Below are 16,757 nucleotides of genomic sequence, written 5' to 3'. Positions count from 1 at the left end.
CATGTTTTGAAGCAAAAATTGATGCCAAATGAACCGAATTGTTACAAAATTTTGAATTGAAACGAAATTTGGATCAAATTGGCACTAAAATGGATAAAATCATCAAACCAAAATTAGGATCAAATTGACAATAAAATGGATCAAATCATTAAACCAAAATTTGGACAAAATTGACACTAAAATGAATCAAATCATTAAACCGAAATATGTTCAAATTGACATTAAAATAGATCAAATGATTAAACCAAAATTTTGATCAAATTGACACTATATAAAATGGAAAAAAAAAGTTAAACTCAAATTTGAACCGAATTGATTCGAAATCAAACAAAATATTAAAGTTCAATTAGTTGTGAATTCAATTTCTTTGATGTTAACAATATATGAATGATATTTGAAAATAAAAATAAAAGATGCGCTCATGAAAGAAATTTGCCAATTGTACATCAGTAACTGTAGAACCTTAAATTTAACAATAAAAGGGCGTTGCAATGTCTGATTTCGTTTACTCCTGAAACCGTCTGATAAATTAATCGTGAGGTGGATCGACCGACCCGTAGTCTTATAAATAAACAATTTCCTCCTTCGAGGCTAAACGAGAGAGCGATATATTGTAAACAACGTGAAACATCTTGTTTCTTCTTCGCAGAACAATTTTTCCTCTCAAATTTCTTATTCAATAAATTATAGTGTTATTTAATATTTTATGTTTCAATTTTGCCAAGAGTTTTCGCAATAATGTGTGTAAAAAGGGGTAAAAGGGGCATAAAATAGTGTCAAAGAGTACAAATAGTGTCAAAAGGATTCAAAATAGTGCCAAAGAGTACAAAATAGTCTCAAAAGTCGAAAATAGTATCAAAGAGTTCAAAATAGTGACAAAAAGTTCAAAATAGTATGAAATGGGGTAAAAGGTTCATAAAAAAGGGTCAAAGAGTATAAAATAGTGTCAAAGAGTACAAAATAGTATCAAAAGAGGGATAAAAATTCAATACGAGTAAAATAGAGTCAAAATAGTGTTAAAAGTTTTTTTAAAAAAAGTGTTAAAAGATAGTTATAGTTTAAATAGTTATAGTTCAAAAAAAGTAAAATAGAGTCAAAATAGTGTGAAAGAGTTAAAAATAGTGACGAAAAGTTTAAAATAGTGCCAAAAGAGGGATAACAGTTCAAAATAGAGTCAAAATAGTGTCAAAAGAGGGATAAAAGTTTGAAAAAAGTAAAATACAGTTAAAATAGTGTCAAAGAGTTAAAAATAGTGACGAAGAGTTTAAAATAGTGTCAAAAGAGGGATAAAAGTTCAAAAACACTAAAATAGAGTCAAAATAGTGTCAAACCGTATAAAACAGTGCCAAGAGAGTAAAATATTCTCAAAAAGAGTACAAAACCAATTCGAAGGTGTGAGAAAAGTTCAAAAACCAAAAAATAGAGTCAAACTAGCGTGAAAAATAATCCCCATCCTATAAAGAATACTTGAGAAAATTCCAAGTCGACTGCGAGTAGAAAACAAGATAAACCACTGAAAATGTTCAATACGAAGAATAAATTCCCACTTTGGGTTTGGACAATTTGCAAGTTCCAAGAGACGATGTGCTTGAGGCTAAAAGAAACCTCGATTCGCCCACGCAAAAGAAGACGAAGTTGCCGAGCACGAATATGCCAAAGCGATTCTTTCCACCTGCATGTATATATATATATATGTATACATATATATATATAAAAAGGAGCTTCGGCCCTGCGTCTCGCGTGTACACTTTTGCGTCTCGTAAACCGGCCCCCAAGATTTCTTTCGCGACCAAGGAGGAGCGGTCCATAGAAGCGCGTGCATACCTATATGGGCAGCGTGGAAATCGTGGTTTCATTCATGCGACTTGGCATCGAGAGGAGTACGTGTGTTCGTGTTTCTGTGTAGGTCGATGCGTGGCACGTTGAATTTCTCAAGAAAGAATCGGTGCCCCCACATATAAGCACGCATGTACCCACTCGCGGTTATATATGCGCACATATACGCGTATATGCGCGCTTATGCACATGTGTAGGCGCATATGCACATTTATGCGCGCATATACAAATATACAAGCGCATATGCACATATACGCACATATAGACTTATATGCACGCACATGTGCACCTATACGCGCGCATATACAAATATACAAGCGCATATGCACATATACGCACATATAGACTTATATGCACGCACATGTGCACCTATACGCGCGCATATACAAATATACAGGCGCATATGCACATATACGCACATATTCACTTATGCATGCACATATAGACTTATATGCACGCACATGTGCACCTATACGCGCGCATGTACAAATATATACGCGCATATACATGTATACGCACATGTAGACTCAAATACGCACATATTTACATATACAAGCACATATAGCCTTAAATACGCACATTTGCACATCTACACATAATTCTTTTTCTCTCTCTCAATCCTATGAGTGTAAATCGCGCATGATGGCACACCATCATGCCCGATTTACACTCATAGAATTGAGAGAGAGAAAAAGAGAGGCACAACCCAATACGTATTATACTTATTAGAGTCACAAACCAAAACGAGTGGAAAACTTTCTCGACAAACTTTCTATATCTCTTTTGACGTTTTCATTCACTGCCTACCATCTCTCATCGACATTGTCACACACAAGTCTCTCTCTCCCCCCGTTCCCCTCTTCCTCACTCACGACAAGTCACGAAACGATACTCAATTCGTATATTTACACCCACATCTTTGACAAACAAGATTTATGGAGTACTTATCGTCGTCACTTAGGAAACCATTAAAAAAAGAAAGAAAGAAACATTCACAAAATTCCACCTCGGTATCGGTGCTATTTTTTCCAAAAATTGATAAAATAAAATTAGCATTTTAGTACAAAATGTACTTTTCTATAAATGTATATTGCTACAGAGGATAAAAATGATAAAAACTTTTAATTCCCTTCTTAATAAGAATGTGTATAGAGATTTGTTGTATATATACATACATTTCGACATTATATAGTTGCGTGAAAGGTCGATTATGATACTGTTGTAAACCGATTGTAAATCTGAGGTGATAAGTAACCAGCCAGACTTTACTTTCTAGTTTAGAGGTGTATGAACTGCCGGTGTGAGAAAACCTACTGGTCTTACATCAAAAGGCTCAATGTGTGCTCGCGGTTTGCTTCAATAATAATTTATTGAATAATTAATACGCTATTCGCTTATTCGAGAAGAACAGGTGTATGATTCTTTATTCTAAACGAACGAGTCTATAATTCTTTATTCCAGAAGTAGAAGTCAAGTATTTTTCTTGACTGAAGGGAAAAAAAATTAAAAACTAAGAGAAAAAGTGAATAGTTTTTTATTCTAGAAGAACAAGATAAAGCTTAGCGTCGACGCTAACTTCAGTGACATGAATTACTGGAAGTTTTTTCTAATTTTAATAAGTGGACGTTTCACTAATTCAAATTTAAATTTAAAAAGTATAAATAGTAGAAGTATATTTTATCTCCAATAACTGATATTTGTACGCAGAGCAAATTTTATTGATTCGAATTCGAAGAAACCAAAAATGGATTAAAATGGGCTAAAATAAGAACTTTGTGGTTTATTTTAATAACTCAGAGTTTACTCTCTGATTGCACACACGGAGGAAACTGGATATTTAAAATTAGAAAAAGAAATTAAATCCAGATATTAACAATAACTTTTCTCTGAATCTAAACTAGAACAGTCACCCACTAATTCAAAAGTAGTAAAATTTAAAACTAAGCCTAAATTTTTAAATTTACTAATTCTTAGTAATTTGTTCACTAAAAATTCAGTAAAACATGATACAGTTTATAAAGACAACTATAAAAGATTAAATAAGTACAAAACAAACTAATTTAATAATGTCCCTAAAATTAGCGTCGACAACTGTCATTTGAAATAAAAGAAATAAAATTAGTGACATTTTTATCCCTAAAAAACCCCAAACAACAGTTTTCGGCGCTTACCGTCGACGCTAACGTTAGGGACATAAGGTATCAAATTGTTAGCAAAATAGTTCAAGTTAATACCAAATTGAATCAAAAATTTTGATCAATTAAATTATTATATGATTCACGTATTTTGTGCAAACACGGCAAATCTTTATTTTAAATATCCAGTTTTTTTCGAGTAATAAAAAATAGAACACGAAACAATGAAAAATTTAAAGATCATTAACGATAAGTCTCGTAAAGTCCGGATTACGGAAGAATTCGTCATTAATAAGTAACTAGCATAATTGTTGATTATCCAAATGAACATGTAATTATTAAAACATTTGACATCCGTTTTTGGAGATAAAATATAATTTTCAATAAATATCATTAATGCCCTCAAAATACTATTTTTGAAAATATTTCAAGTATCTTGTATCTTATTTGTTTTCACAGTGAATATACGATAAAAAAATGTCATTTTTAGGAGGGGAGAATAAGATTAAGGCCCATATTCATGTCAATAAGAAGACCCAATAATCTTAAGATTTTCCAAGTAGGAAAATATCTTTTAAAATATTTAAATATATATTAAATATTCAAAATTTTAATACTTTCGATAGAACCTTGGCACAAGTACACAATTATCTTGGCAGCACATATAGAGGTTTGCCAACCAGCAAAATTAGTTATTCATACCACACAGTCTTCCCGTATGTTCATTACTATGTTCTTTAGAAAAGATTATTTCATTCACTTTTTTTTTCAATGAAACTAAAGTATTATTTTTGGCTTTAGAACTGAGTATTGCATTCACATTAAGATGTTGACATTTACTTTTAAATAAGTATCTACTTTATTTACTTTTAATTTTTAAACAGTAATGAACTTCTTTTTATGTATTTTGAATTTAGACTTTAAATCTCTTCACCCAAATACAGATGGAAAAAAAAATATTTTTAAATTGTGTCTTATTTTCAGTTCTAAAGTTATGACTCAGCCTATTGTTATAAGTTATAACTATAATAGTTGACCTATAGTTTAAAATTTAAAAATAAGCTACTTTTAAATAATTTCGGTTTCAAGATGTAAACGATTTTAGAATTTTTTTTGTGCCGTCGCATACTGTAAAAGTTTTTGGCATTTAGAACAAGTAGGAACCAATTTTTGTGTATCAAACCTTCACTTATTAACACTGTTAACTTTAATAGTATCAAATTGTAACGAATTAATACCAAAAATGTGTATCAAATCAAAAATTGATCCAAATTTTTAGTATCAAACTTGATCCGCTTCAGTATCAATTAGATACTTTCAAGAAAACTGTCAACTAAAAACGGTTTTGACCCAAAAAAACCGAATTCTAATGTGTAATTTCGTACACTTCGGTACTGTTAATTTTGATGATGATCACAACTTTCCTAAGAATATCAAATTGGGACAAAACGTGTCATTGGTGCAACAATGATACGTTTTGTCCCAATTCGAAATCCTTAAAAAACTATAATTTTATTAAAAATACAAAAATCGTCAGTTAACATCTTTAACCAAGATATCAAAAACAAAAAATCGCAAATGGATGAAGAGTTTTAGAAGTTAGAGAAAAACTTTTTGCATTTAGTAAAGAATGGTTATAATTTTTTCGACTCTGTAAAGGAATTGTGAAGATGATTTCAAGTCCTCGACAATAATATATATAGACAAAGTAAATGATGCCATCTTACATTCCTTTCAAGTTCATGTTTGCTGCATATATGATATCAAGATAATTGTGATTCTCAAAGTGCCTGCGCGTGCTTGCAATTAGTAATATCTTTCGAGCCATACTTTTATATGTTTCTCAGTCAGTTGCGTTGAGAATTCTCAATGCCTGAATGATAAGTATATTTCCGATGAGCGTGATAAGTTATTCTGATTGCGATTACGATTTGTAACTTTTTGCTTTTTGCGATTTGATTCGAATTCCGATTTTCTTTATGGGGGACACAATCTTCTTCTTAAATGAACTTTTTAGAAGCCTTTGAATTTTGTTCTCTAATGTTGGCCGAAAGTTGGTCCAACAGTAGAAGGCAACATCTTCTTTATAAATTACTTTTAAGCCTTAGGTTTGTCCTCTAATGTTGGCCTAAAGTTAGGCTAACTGTTAGGTCAACATTAAAGGACAAAATCTTCTCCTTAATTGACTTCGGAAGTCTTAGAATTTTGTCCTTTAATGTTTGCCTAAATTTAGGGTAACTGTTAGGCTAACATTAAAGAACCAAATCTTCTTCTTAAATGACTCTTTTAAGCCTTAGCTTTGTCTTCTAATGTTGGCCTAAACTTAGGCTAACTGTTAGGCTAACATTAGAGGACAAAATCTTCCTGCTCTCAAATGACTTAAGGCTTGGCCAACATTAGAGAACCAGAGGATAGAACATATGCAAACTAGAGAACAAAATAAAGAGAAAAACTCACCGTTGCGACTTGGAGGCCGTGGGGGCGCAGGATAGTTGGGCGGTGTCAGCGGCGGCGGTGGAGGTGGGGACGGCAGCTCGTGCACCTGCAAATGCTGCTGAACCTGATGCACCGATGATGATGATGTTGAAGATCCGAGGATCCTCAGCGTTGAGGGACTCAGATTGTTAGGGGGCCAAGGTGGGCGCCGCGGAGGCAGCGCCGGGGGCGGGGGACAGTCCAAGGTATCCACACTTCCACACTTTTAATGCACCTACTACACCGAATAAACGTCCTTCACACTACTCCACCACCCGCGTTAATTTTTTCGTTGCACACAATTTTCTTTTCCAAAAATAATTCAAAGATCCACTGCTAAAAAACAACTTTTTTTCTGCTTCAAAAAATGAACCGCGCACTAGACACAAATCCTGTTTTTGTCCTCCAATGAATAGTCGTCTTCCTTCATTCACTGCTTATTTTATACGGGCGCAGAAATAGCCTGCTCGCTCGATCTTCTTTTCGAGTACAGCGGCCAAAGCTCCCTCTCTCTTGCACTCCCGCATTCGTGTCACGCGGCGGCGGCAACGGCGTCGACGACGAAGACTTCACTGCACCAACAAGACGACAACCAACGTCGCCGAACAACAACAAGAATAAGAAGAAGAAGTAGAAGGAACTAGAGGGCTCCGATCTGGTCCTCGTCGAGCATCGCCTCTCGACGAGGCTCGCGCTTGCACGCAGGCACGCACGCCAAAAACTCACAGAGTTAACCCTCCCCTCCCCTTCGACACAACATTCAAGTAAAATCTTCTCTCCCCCCCACACCGCCGCTTCCTTCTTCTCTCTTGGTGAGCGGCACCCCACCGACAGGTGCGTAACTCGCGCCTCTGTCGCCCCTTTTCCTTCCACGTTTCGCGACTCTCAATAATCCGTTCCACGCCACTGGTAATCTTTTTTTTTTCTATTCCCACTCACACACCTCACTTTGAGATCCACGATCCTCTTTTCTCATTCCTTCCGTTTCACCGCGACTCCTATTTTTTCCTCTTCTCTCTTGAAGAAGAAAATCTTGAGCCTTTAACAGAATCCTTTTCAGCTTCTTGTATTTTCCTCCTCTTCTTTCACTCGTAATTCTCTCCGCTAGTAATTTGAACAAAAAAGAGGTAAGCCTAAGACCTCGCGCGAGACAAGTTCAGCTGGCCTCGGCGGCCATGTCGCTGTGCTTCATCCAGGGCCGTATTCACCACTTTCCGACCCCCCTCTCTCTTCTTCTCTCTTTCACTCCCGATTCCTTTCTACTTTCGCCGGTTCATATCGCCCTCCACCCTTTCGAACCAAAACAGTTCCACAAAAGCTTTAAAAAAAAACTAATCCATTCTCTCACTTCACTAGTTTTTCCTTTCACTTGATTTCTTTTTCCTTTTTTTCAAAACTTAAAACACAAAACGAAAGAGTGCTCACGAAACACGAGAGTATGAAATCACGAAATAGTGGAGAAACACGAAAGTATGAAAATACGATAGAATGAAAATGCGATAGTATGAAAACACTTAAAGTATGAAAATACGAAAGTATGAAATCAGGATCACGAAATATAAACACAAAACTAGAAACTTTGAAAGGTTAATTTATTACAACGGGCGCGAGGGAAAAAAAATGTTTCCCTGCGAGTCAATGTAGAGTTCCAACCCGCGACCTGCCCTCTACGTTTCTGAGCGTTCGACCGCCGGCTACGCTCAACTCAACTCCTCGATGTCGCTGCTTCGTTCCATGGTTTCTGTGGGTGGGGTACATTGCGCATGCGCACTTCTCGTTCGATGTTTTCGCCCCCCTCGCCCCACGACACTTCAGCACCTAGGGTAGACGACGGCACGACCGAACCCCCACTACACCCACACTTGGACGCCATTCCCTCAGGCCAGACGTGATACTTCATTCATGCTCGTATTGTGCGACCAGGAACGAAACTTGTTTATTCGGGGCCCTGTGTCTGTGTGTGTGTGAAAATACTTTCAAAAAAACGGATGTTAATTTTCTATCTCGTTTTCGCGTAGTTCCGCTTTTGGTGGAACGAAAAATTTTAGCACGACCTATACCTCAATTCTCGCCTGCACTACGGAGATATATTTTTGCTAAATACATTTTTAAATTTTACCGGATGTACAACAATACCTATTGTTAGTGACCGAAAAGAAACACTAGTTTCCTGAATTTAGCGTTAAAAAATTTTCTTTTACGACAACCGAACAGAATGACAAAATTTTCCCAGTGGTTTAAGGTTCAAAAAGTAGTTTTGACAAAATTTTTACTTTCATGAGTGAAAAAAAGACGTCCCTGAAATTAGCGTCGACGCTAAGCTTTGAAAACTAATATTTAGAGAAATTTTTTACCTTTATATACAAAAAAACGGCCCTAAAGTTAGCGTCAACGCTAATAATTTAAAACTATTATTTAGACAAATATTTTACCTTCTCAGCTGAAAGAATTCGTCCCTGAAATTAGCGTCGACGCTAAGCAATAAAAACTATTATTTAGAGAAATTCTTTACCTTCATAGATGAAATAAACACGTCCCTGAAGTCAGGGTCGTCGCTAAGAATTTAAAACTACTATTTAGACAAATTTTTTTACCTTTCCAGCTGAAAAAATTTCGCCCCTGAAGTTAGCGTCGACGCTAAGCATTAAAAACTATTATTTAGAGATATTTTTTACCTTCATAGATGAAAGAAAGACGTCCCTCAATTAAGCGTCGACGCTAAGAATTTAAAACAATTATTTAGACAAGTGTTTTTTACCTTCCTAGCTAAAAAAATACGCCCCTGAAGTTAGCGTCGACGCTAAGCATTGAAAACTACTATTTAGAGAATTTTTTAAAGTTTACAGGTAAAAGAGAGACGTCCCTGAAGTTAGCGTCAAAACAAAGCTTTGAAATCTATTATTTAGAGTTTTCATAGGGAATGTTTTTACGCTTAGAGTCGACGCTAAGCGTTGAAAACTATTATTTAGATAAATTTTTTACCTTCATAGATGAAAGAATGATGTCCCTCAATTAAGCGTCGACGCTTAGAAATTAAAACTATTATTTAGAAAAACTTTTTACCTTTCTAGGTAAGAAATAAACGTTCCTGAAGTTAGCGTCGACGCTAAGCCGTAAAAACTATTATTAAGAGTTTTTAGAGATAGAAATATCACTAATTTAACTTGTTTTATTCACCTGAAGAGCAAAATTATTTTTCAATGTTCTTTTATAACCTAAAATTTAAGAAAAATTACTATTTTCTTTTCGTTTGGGCCAAAAAATCCTTTTTTGACGCTAAACTTCGACGCCAACTTCAGGGACGTAAAAAAAGAGGTGAAATTTTTAGTGTGACGAAATAAGAAGCAAATTTAGCTGATATTTTCTTCTCTAAGAATAACAAAAAGCAGCTTTCGACGCTAACCGTCGATGTCAACTTTAGAGACCTCTCTTAAGGTCTCTAAAGTTAGCGTCGATCCATAGCCGTCAAATTAGAGTCGACGCTTAGTTTCAAAAACCCTTTTTTTCGCAAAAAATTAAAAGAATAAAACAATTATTAGGTTTAGAAAAGAGCTTCGATGTTTGTTTTTAACTTCTGAGGTAAATAAAGGAAGCAAAATTAGTGACGTCTCTAAAAACCCCCAAATAATAATTTTCGACGTTAAGCGTCAACGAAAACGTTAATTTATTTTTTTCGGTTTTGTAAAAGAAGTATTTGTTGACAACTAGTGTCAACGCTAACGACACTAACGTTAATTACGGTCTCTAAAGTTAGCGTCGATCCATCACCGTGAAATTATAGCGTCGACGCTTAGTGTCAAAATCCCATTTTTTTCTCAAAAAAAGAAAGGAATAAAAGAATTTTAAGTTTTTAGGTTTAGAAAAGTTCTCTGAACTTATTTTTAACTTACATGGTAAATAAAAGAAACGAAATTTGTGATATTTCTAAAAAAAACCAAATAAAAAAGTTTTCCACGCTAAGCGTCAACGAAAGTGTTGTTTTTTTTTCGGTTTCGTAAAACAAGTATTTGTTAACGATTAGCGTCGTCGCTTACTTTACTAACGTTCATTAAGGTTTCTAAAGTTAGCGTCAATCCATAACCCTAAAATTAGCGTTGACGCTTAGTGTCAAAAACCCATTTTTCTTCAAAAAAAAAAGAAAAGAATAAAACAATTTTAAGTTTTTACGTTTAAAAAAGTGTCAACGAAAACGTTGTTTTACTTTTATCGGTTTCGTGAGAAAAAAATAATTGTCGACGCCAACTTCAGGAACATTAATTAGATAGTTTGGGACTAATTCATGTGTTTAGAGAACACTATTTTTTAAGTATTTTTAAATAAACGTATTTCGAAAACGAAAAAACCGAATCTAGTGATTCTTTTATACTCAAAGAACGTTAGAAATACAGACCTGAAACTCCGTTAAATCTAGACGAGTGAAATGGATCTTCTCCGGTAAATCTAAAATCTAAACTTAAGTCTCGATGGGAATGGAATATGCACTCCGACTTTTCACAACAACTTCTGGTTCAGCTTGCACGCACTAATTCCCACATACCAGCAATTCTTATAAATCGTGTAAAAATCACGTTCCTTCTTTACAATTTTCCCATTTGTTTTCTTTTCTTTTCTTCTCTTTCTAGTTAATTCTAATAAAGGAGTAAAACGTCCCTAAAGTTGACATTGACACTAAGCGTCGACAAATATTTGTTTTCTTTAACAGAACACTTTTTTTCAAAGGTTTTAACTTTAAAAATATTCTCTGGAAACTTTTTTACTCCCTAGGGAAATAATAGACCTCAAATTAATGCCGTTTTCACTTCTAAAAACTCCAAATAGTACTTTTCGACGCTACCTTCAGGTAACTCAGGAAAAATTAGATTCCATTGACAAATTTTTTCAATTCATGGGAAAGTATTAAAATACTATTTTTCTATTTTCTCCTTTTTCGAAAAGACTTTCTCGTTTTCGAATTTATTACGTAATGATAATAAGCTCACCATATGCTCAGATTTCAGTCGGCTGTCGTAAAATTCTAATATGCTTATAGAGTGTATTTTGTCGATTAAAATGTCGAGCGTAGACGTTAAATGCGATGCGGTCTAGATTTGCCTACGCGTACAAAAGTAACGGGCGTGTTTTTTTTTTTATTATTTTTCCTCAGCTCAAGTTGCGAGCACAAAATTAAAACCTATTCAAAAAATAATGCACATTCGTCTAAATTATAACGCGCGTATGGAACAAGTAAATCGAGTAATAATTATAGAATTTTTCGAGAAAATTAACAAAATTTCCTATACTGTAAAGTTTTAAGTGAATTTTGGTAATTTTTACTAATTAATTAGTGAAAATTACTAATAGTGAATTTCTACATCAAAAAAAAAAAAATTTCTTTTTTTATTGTAATGAAACTAAAATAATTCTCTTAAAGGTTAGGATTCAGTCAAAAATGTTGTTAATGTAACCGGTGTTAGTCAAAAACTGGGCTGAAAGTAAGAATTAATTTTCTACAGCGAAACCCAATTTTTTTTTTTTTTTTTTTTTTTTTTTTTCTTTTTTAATGTGATAAAAACGAGCAATTTTGCCCGAACGCTACGTGGGATGCATCAATCACAGAGCAGAATCGATGCACATCACCCAGTGACAATACAGTATTGTCATAGTAAGAAATTTATATATATTAGTTAAGCTAATAAGGCGGCATGTAGAACTATACTTAGCACGTGATACTCGCTCTCCTGTGTGGGAAGACGCTCAAGGTCTCCACCCGAGTATTGAATTACAGGCTCACTTTCGAAAGAAAGAGAAAAAAAATTGATCTAGCCCAATATATATGGCACTTTTTTTTCTTCTACTTCTCTGTATTTGACCCATGAAACATCAGACGACGTTCTATCGAAATCATCATCCTTTCCTCGAATGAAAAGAGGCGTTTGCTTCCTCATTCACGGAAGGATGACTTACATTATTGGAAAAATAAAATGCGATAGAAATAAAATAAAATGCAAAAGAAAAAAAAAAGAAAAAAATTTTATAATATTGTGTAATAGACATACGGAAAATATTGTTCTTTAATCGATGGACCACAATAATATTTCCTGTTGTTGTCGTCTTGCTTCGCGCTTTCGTTCCACTGTATTGAACATTATTTCTATTTTTTTAAAATTTTATTATTATTATTATTATTTTGTATTAAAAAATTAATTTATTCTTTAAATAATTTAAGGAATAATTAAGTGTTAAAGAATAAATTAAATATTCTTTACATAATTTAAAAAATAAATTAAAAAGTGAAACAAAGAATAAGTAAATAAAAAAATACAAAAGTAAAAAAAAGGAATGTAAAATAATGTAAAAAAATAAACACAATTGATTGAAGAAAAAAAATACATGCGACTAAATGAATGAAATAAAAAAAAGAGTCAATACAAAAAGAAAAAAAATTTTATCAACAATGAAAGAAAACGATGTTTCAAGATAAAGAATTCAACCTTGGCTGCCTATTGTACACAATATATATTAATATTAATCATGCATTTTATTTTTACACTTACTGAAGAAAATACCTATACTTATATACTGAAAACAATAATATAAAATCAATATTTTTCAAATAACTTTCTGTATTTGAAAAATATTTCTTATTTTCAGAACATTCAACTGTATATATTTTTCATGGGCGATTATAATTTCGCAGTTCGATTTTTATCAATTTATGTTAATTTTAATATTTAGTTTAATTATTTTACAAATTTTAAAATTTTGCATAATTTTGGAAAAATTTTAATAATTTAAATTCTTCTGAAAATTGAAATTAGTTTAAATTTTTAATATATTTTTATAACTAACAAAAATTCTTCACAAAAGTTCAATTATTTTCAAAAATTAATAAAATCCTTCGTAGAAATTAAATTGTTAAAAAATTGCAATTATCTTTCTAAATAAATAAAATTCTTTTCCTAAATTCAATTATTTTCAAAAATTTCCATAAAATTCATTGCAAAATTTCAATTATCTTTATAAATATAATTAAATTCTTCTCCAAAATTCAATTATTTTCAAAAATTCTAATAAAATTTGTTGCAAAATTTTAATTACATTCAAAAATTTTCCTCAATTCAATGATTTTCAATATCTATTATTTTAATAAAATTATCCAAAAGAATTCAATTATTTAAAAAATAATCAAATAAAATTTTACGCAAACAATTAATTATTTTCATAAAGAAAAAAAATTTTACAGGAATTCAATTATTTTTTAATACAATTTTAATTAAATTCCTCGAAAAATGCCATTATTCTGAGTAATTTTATTAAAATTCGTGGAAAAAATTCAATTATTCAAAGATTTGTTGATTAAATTCTTTGTAATAATTCAATTTGAAAAAAAACATTAAATGTTTCAATAAATTGGTTATGAGTTTAAAATTTTAATAATTCAATTTTAGATAAAAACTCTAAAAAATTGAATTTTGGAGAAGTTACAACTGATTGCAGAAATTCAATTACTTTAAATTCATCGCAAAAATTCAATTATGTTCAAATTTTTTTTAAAATTTCCGTCAAAATATCAATTATTTTTATAAATAATTAAAATTTTCTCCGAAATTCAATTACTTTCATAAACAATACAATTTTTTATAGGGATTCAATTATTTTCATAAATAATAAATATTTTTTAAAAATTTGATTATTTTTATAAATAATAAAACTTATCGCAGAATTTCAATTATTTTTAATTCAAATTTAATCGAATTTTTCGAAACATTTTTTTATTAATATTCGTCGAATGAATTCAATTATATATATAAAAACGAGTATAAAAATTTGTCGATAAAATTCTTTATTTTGAAAATTCAATTATTTTCAATTTTTTTTTATAAATTTCTTCGCAATAATTTAATTGATTTCATAAATAATAAAATTCTTTTTAGGAATTCCATTAGATATTCAACAAATTATTTATTTTTGTATTTAAATAATTTAATTCTCGTAGAATTTTCTAATAAAAATTTATTTAAAAATGAATTTTAGTTATACAAATTATATAGAAAATAATAATTGAATTGAGTTGATGAAAATAATTTTGAAGAATTTACAGTAACAATTATTTTTTTAAAATTCTATCCGAAAATTCAATTATTTTCAAAAATTTTTAATACTTTCATGGAATTGAAATAAAATTTTATCGATAATTTTTTTTAAATTGTATTAAAAAAATAATTGAATTCCTTCGAAAAATTTTTACCAAACCTTTTGAAAATTTTTGAATTTCTGCAAATGTTTTGATATTTATGAAAATAATTGAATTCTTACGAAAAATTTTATTAAGATTTTTGAAAATAATTGAATTATGGCAAAGATTATTTTTATTTAACTAAAATATTTAAATTCTTGCGAAAAATTTCATTAAAATTTCCAAAAGTAATTGAAGTTCTGCAAAGAATTTTGTTATTTTTAATTTATGTCAAGAAGTTTATTAAAAACTTTTGAAAATAATTAAAAAATCTGAATTTTTCATACTTTTAACTAATAATTGTGTAAAATTAATTAAAATGTCTCATACGTACTTTATAAATGGCCCAAAAGTGAGAAATTAATAAAAAGAGCCTTGAGTCAAAAACGCGAGAAATAAAAAAATATATATAATATGCATACAAGAAACGGGATTCTCATTGCCCCTTTAGCAATGAATATTGCGCAATTGTTGGAGAGTAAATGCGCGTATAGTCGCGCACGTTTACTTACGTTATGCGTTGGTATCGAAACACGCAACATTAATATAATATTGTTTATAGTGTAAATGTCGAATGTGTGTTTGTGTTTGCACACGAGGCAACCTGCGGATATAATATATGAATGACTTGAAACGACGACGTGTGTATATTCATTGAGTTTGGCGTGCCGTCTCGACACTTGGCTCTCAGCAAGGACATGACATATATTTCTCTAAGGAAAAAGTGAAGGACTCGAAAAGGACAGGATCGACCATCAATATTATATGGCCGGAAGCTCGTTTAGATCACTGAACTGCCGACTTTTCTCTTTTGTATAAATTTTCATTTGAAAAAAAATGTGTGTATTGTGGGGAAAATTCTGTTAATTTTATGAGTTTGTACGAATTTTCGCAATTTTGGATCGAAATAAAGAATTTCCACTGTTTGGAGTTAAGTTGATTTTTTGTTGTTTAAAGAAAAATATTCGAAACAATAATATTCATAACAATTGAAAAATATTCTAAAGAAAAATATTCGTAACAATTAAAAAATATTCTAAAGAAAAATATTCGTAGCGAACAAAAAATATTCGTAACAAGTGAAAAATATTCGAAAAAATAATATTCGTAACAAATGAAAAATATTCCAATGAAAAATAAATTAAACAAGAAATATTCGAAAAACAAGCTAAGAACGCAACTGATTATAATAATAAAACTAAATTTTGTACAGTATTTCTTACCTTTCGTATGTCGTTTGTATCCGAAACCAGACGAGAACTTGAAGATTTTACAATTGACAATCAATCGATTCGAAAAGGTGAACAATTCTCTTTCGCTCTTGTGCCAACGCTTTGCTGACAGAAATAATAATTTAATCCATTTTGTCGCAACTTTATTACACAAATTTACTAATTTTCTCAATTTTGTAATTTATTTAAGACTTGAATTCCTTTAGTTCGACGAAAAAGACACAAAAGACTAACCAGGCCGAATTGTTGCGAATTCCTCTTCTGACAAAAAAAGTAAGGTTAGGTTTCGTATTTTGACGAATTGTATTATAACAATCGAGTGAATCGAGAGCAATAAAATAATTTCACACAATCCTGTAAGCACTACTCGTCTATTTTCGATATGATTTATTGATATTTAAACACTACTTTTGGAAATTAAACACTACAAACATGTGGTTGATGCGACGCAAATCTACTGCCGTCCGCCATGACACTTGTTGTGGGTCACGTGATCAATGTTAACATTTTAAACGTATTTTTCAAACTAATTCAACTGATTTTCCACAAATAAGAAAAATGAGAATAAAATGATAAAGAGAAATAGACAAATGAGTATGTCTGTAATATTGATGACTAAATATTAAAATTATAACTTATATAATTCACAAAATTGATAAATATACACTAAATATGTAAAAATATAAAGTAAATTATAAACTCAACGGAAAACTATATCAAAATCCAAGTAATCATGTGACGCGGAAGTGGCGCTCGCGCATGCGCAATACTATTTTCCAAAAAGCAGGTTTTTTTTTACCGCGAAATCGGTATTTATTTAAATATCTTTTTTTTACGATACACAAAATATTCCTTTTGCAAAAG

The 16,757-nt window shown here is 31.4% G+C and overlaps 2 protein-coding genes across 2 annotated transcripts in view; both read right to left on the bottom strand.

Moving 5' to 3' along the window:
• LOC122502557 (flocculation protein FLO11-like) overlaps nt 1-7,422 on the bottom strand; it is a 30,714-nt gene extending 23,292 nt beyond the window's left edge. Inside the window, exons 1-2 of the mRNA XM_043612672.1 lie at nt 7,390-7,422; nt 6,429-6,669 (exon numbers count right to left, since the gene is read on the bottom strand). Of these exons, the coding sequence (XP_043468607.1) occupies nt 6,429-6,669; nt 7,390-7,422 (274 nt within the window). The remainder of the gene's footprint in view (nt 1-6,428; nt 6,670-7,389) is intronic.
• The window catches only part of LOC122502543, a 54,254-nt gene extending 37,779 nt beyond the window's left edge, over nt 1-16,475 (bottom strand). The window contains exon 1 of the mRNA XM_043612655.1: nt 15,885-16,475. The gene's annotated coding sequence lies outside the window, so the exon portion shown is untranslated. The remainder of the gene's footprint in view (nt 1-15,884) is intronic.
• Between the last annotated feature and the right edge of the window lie 282 nt (nt 16,476-16,757).

The sequence above is a fragment of the Leptopilina heterotoma genome, unplaced genomic scaffold, assembly GCF_015476425.1.
Source record: "Leptopilina heterotoma isolate Lh14 unplaced genomic scaffold, ASM1547642v1 Lhet_234, whole genome shotgun sequence".
In the NCBI taxonomy this organism is placed as follows: domain Eukaryota; kingdom Metazoa; phylum Arthropoda; class Insecta; order Hymenoptera; family Figitidae; genus Leptopilina; species Leptopilina heterotoma.
This window is presented reverse-complemented; position numbering and strand designations above follow the sequence as displayed.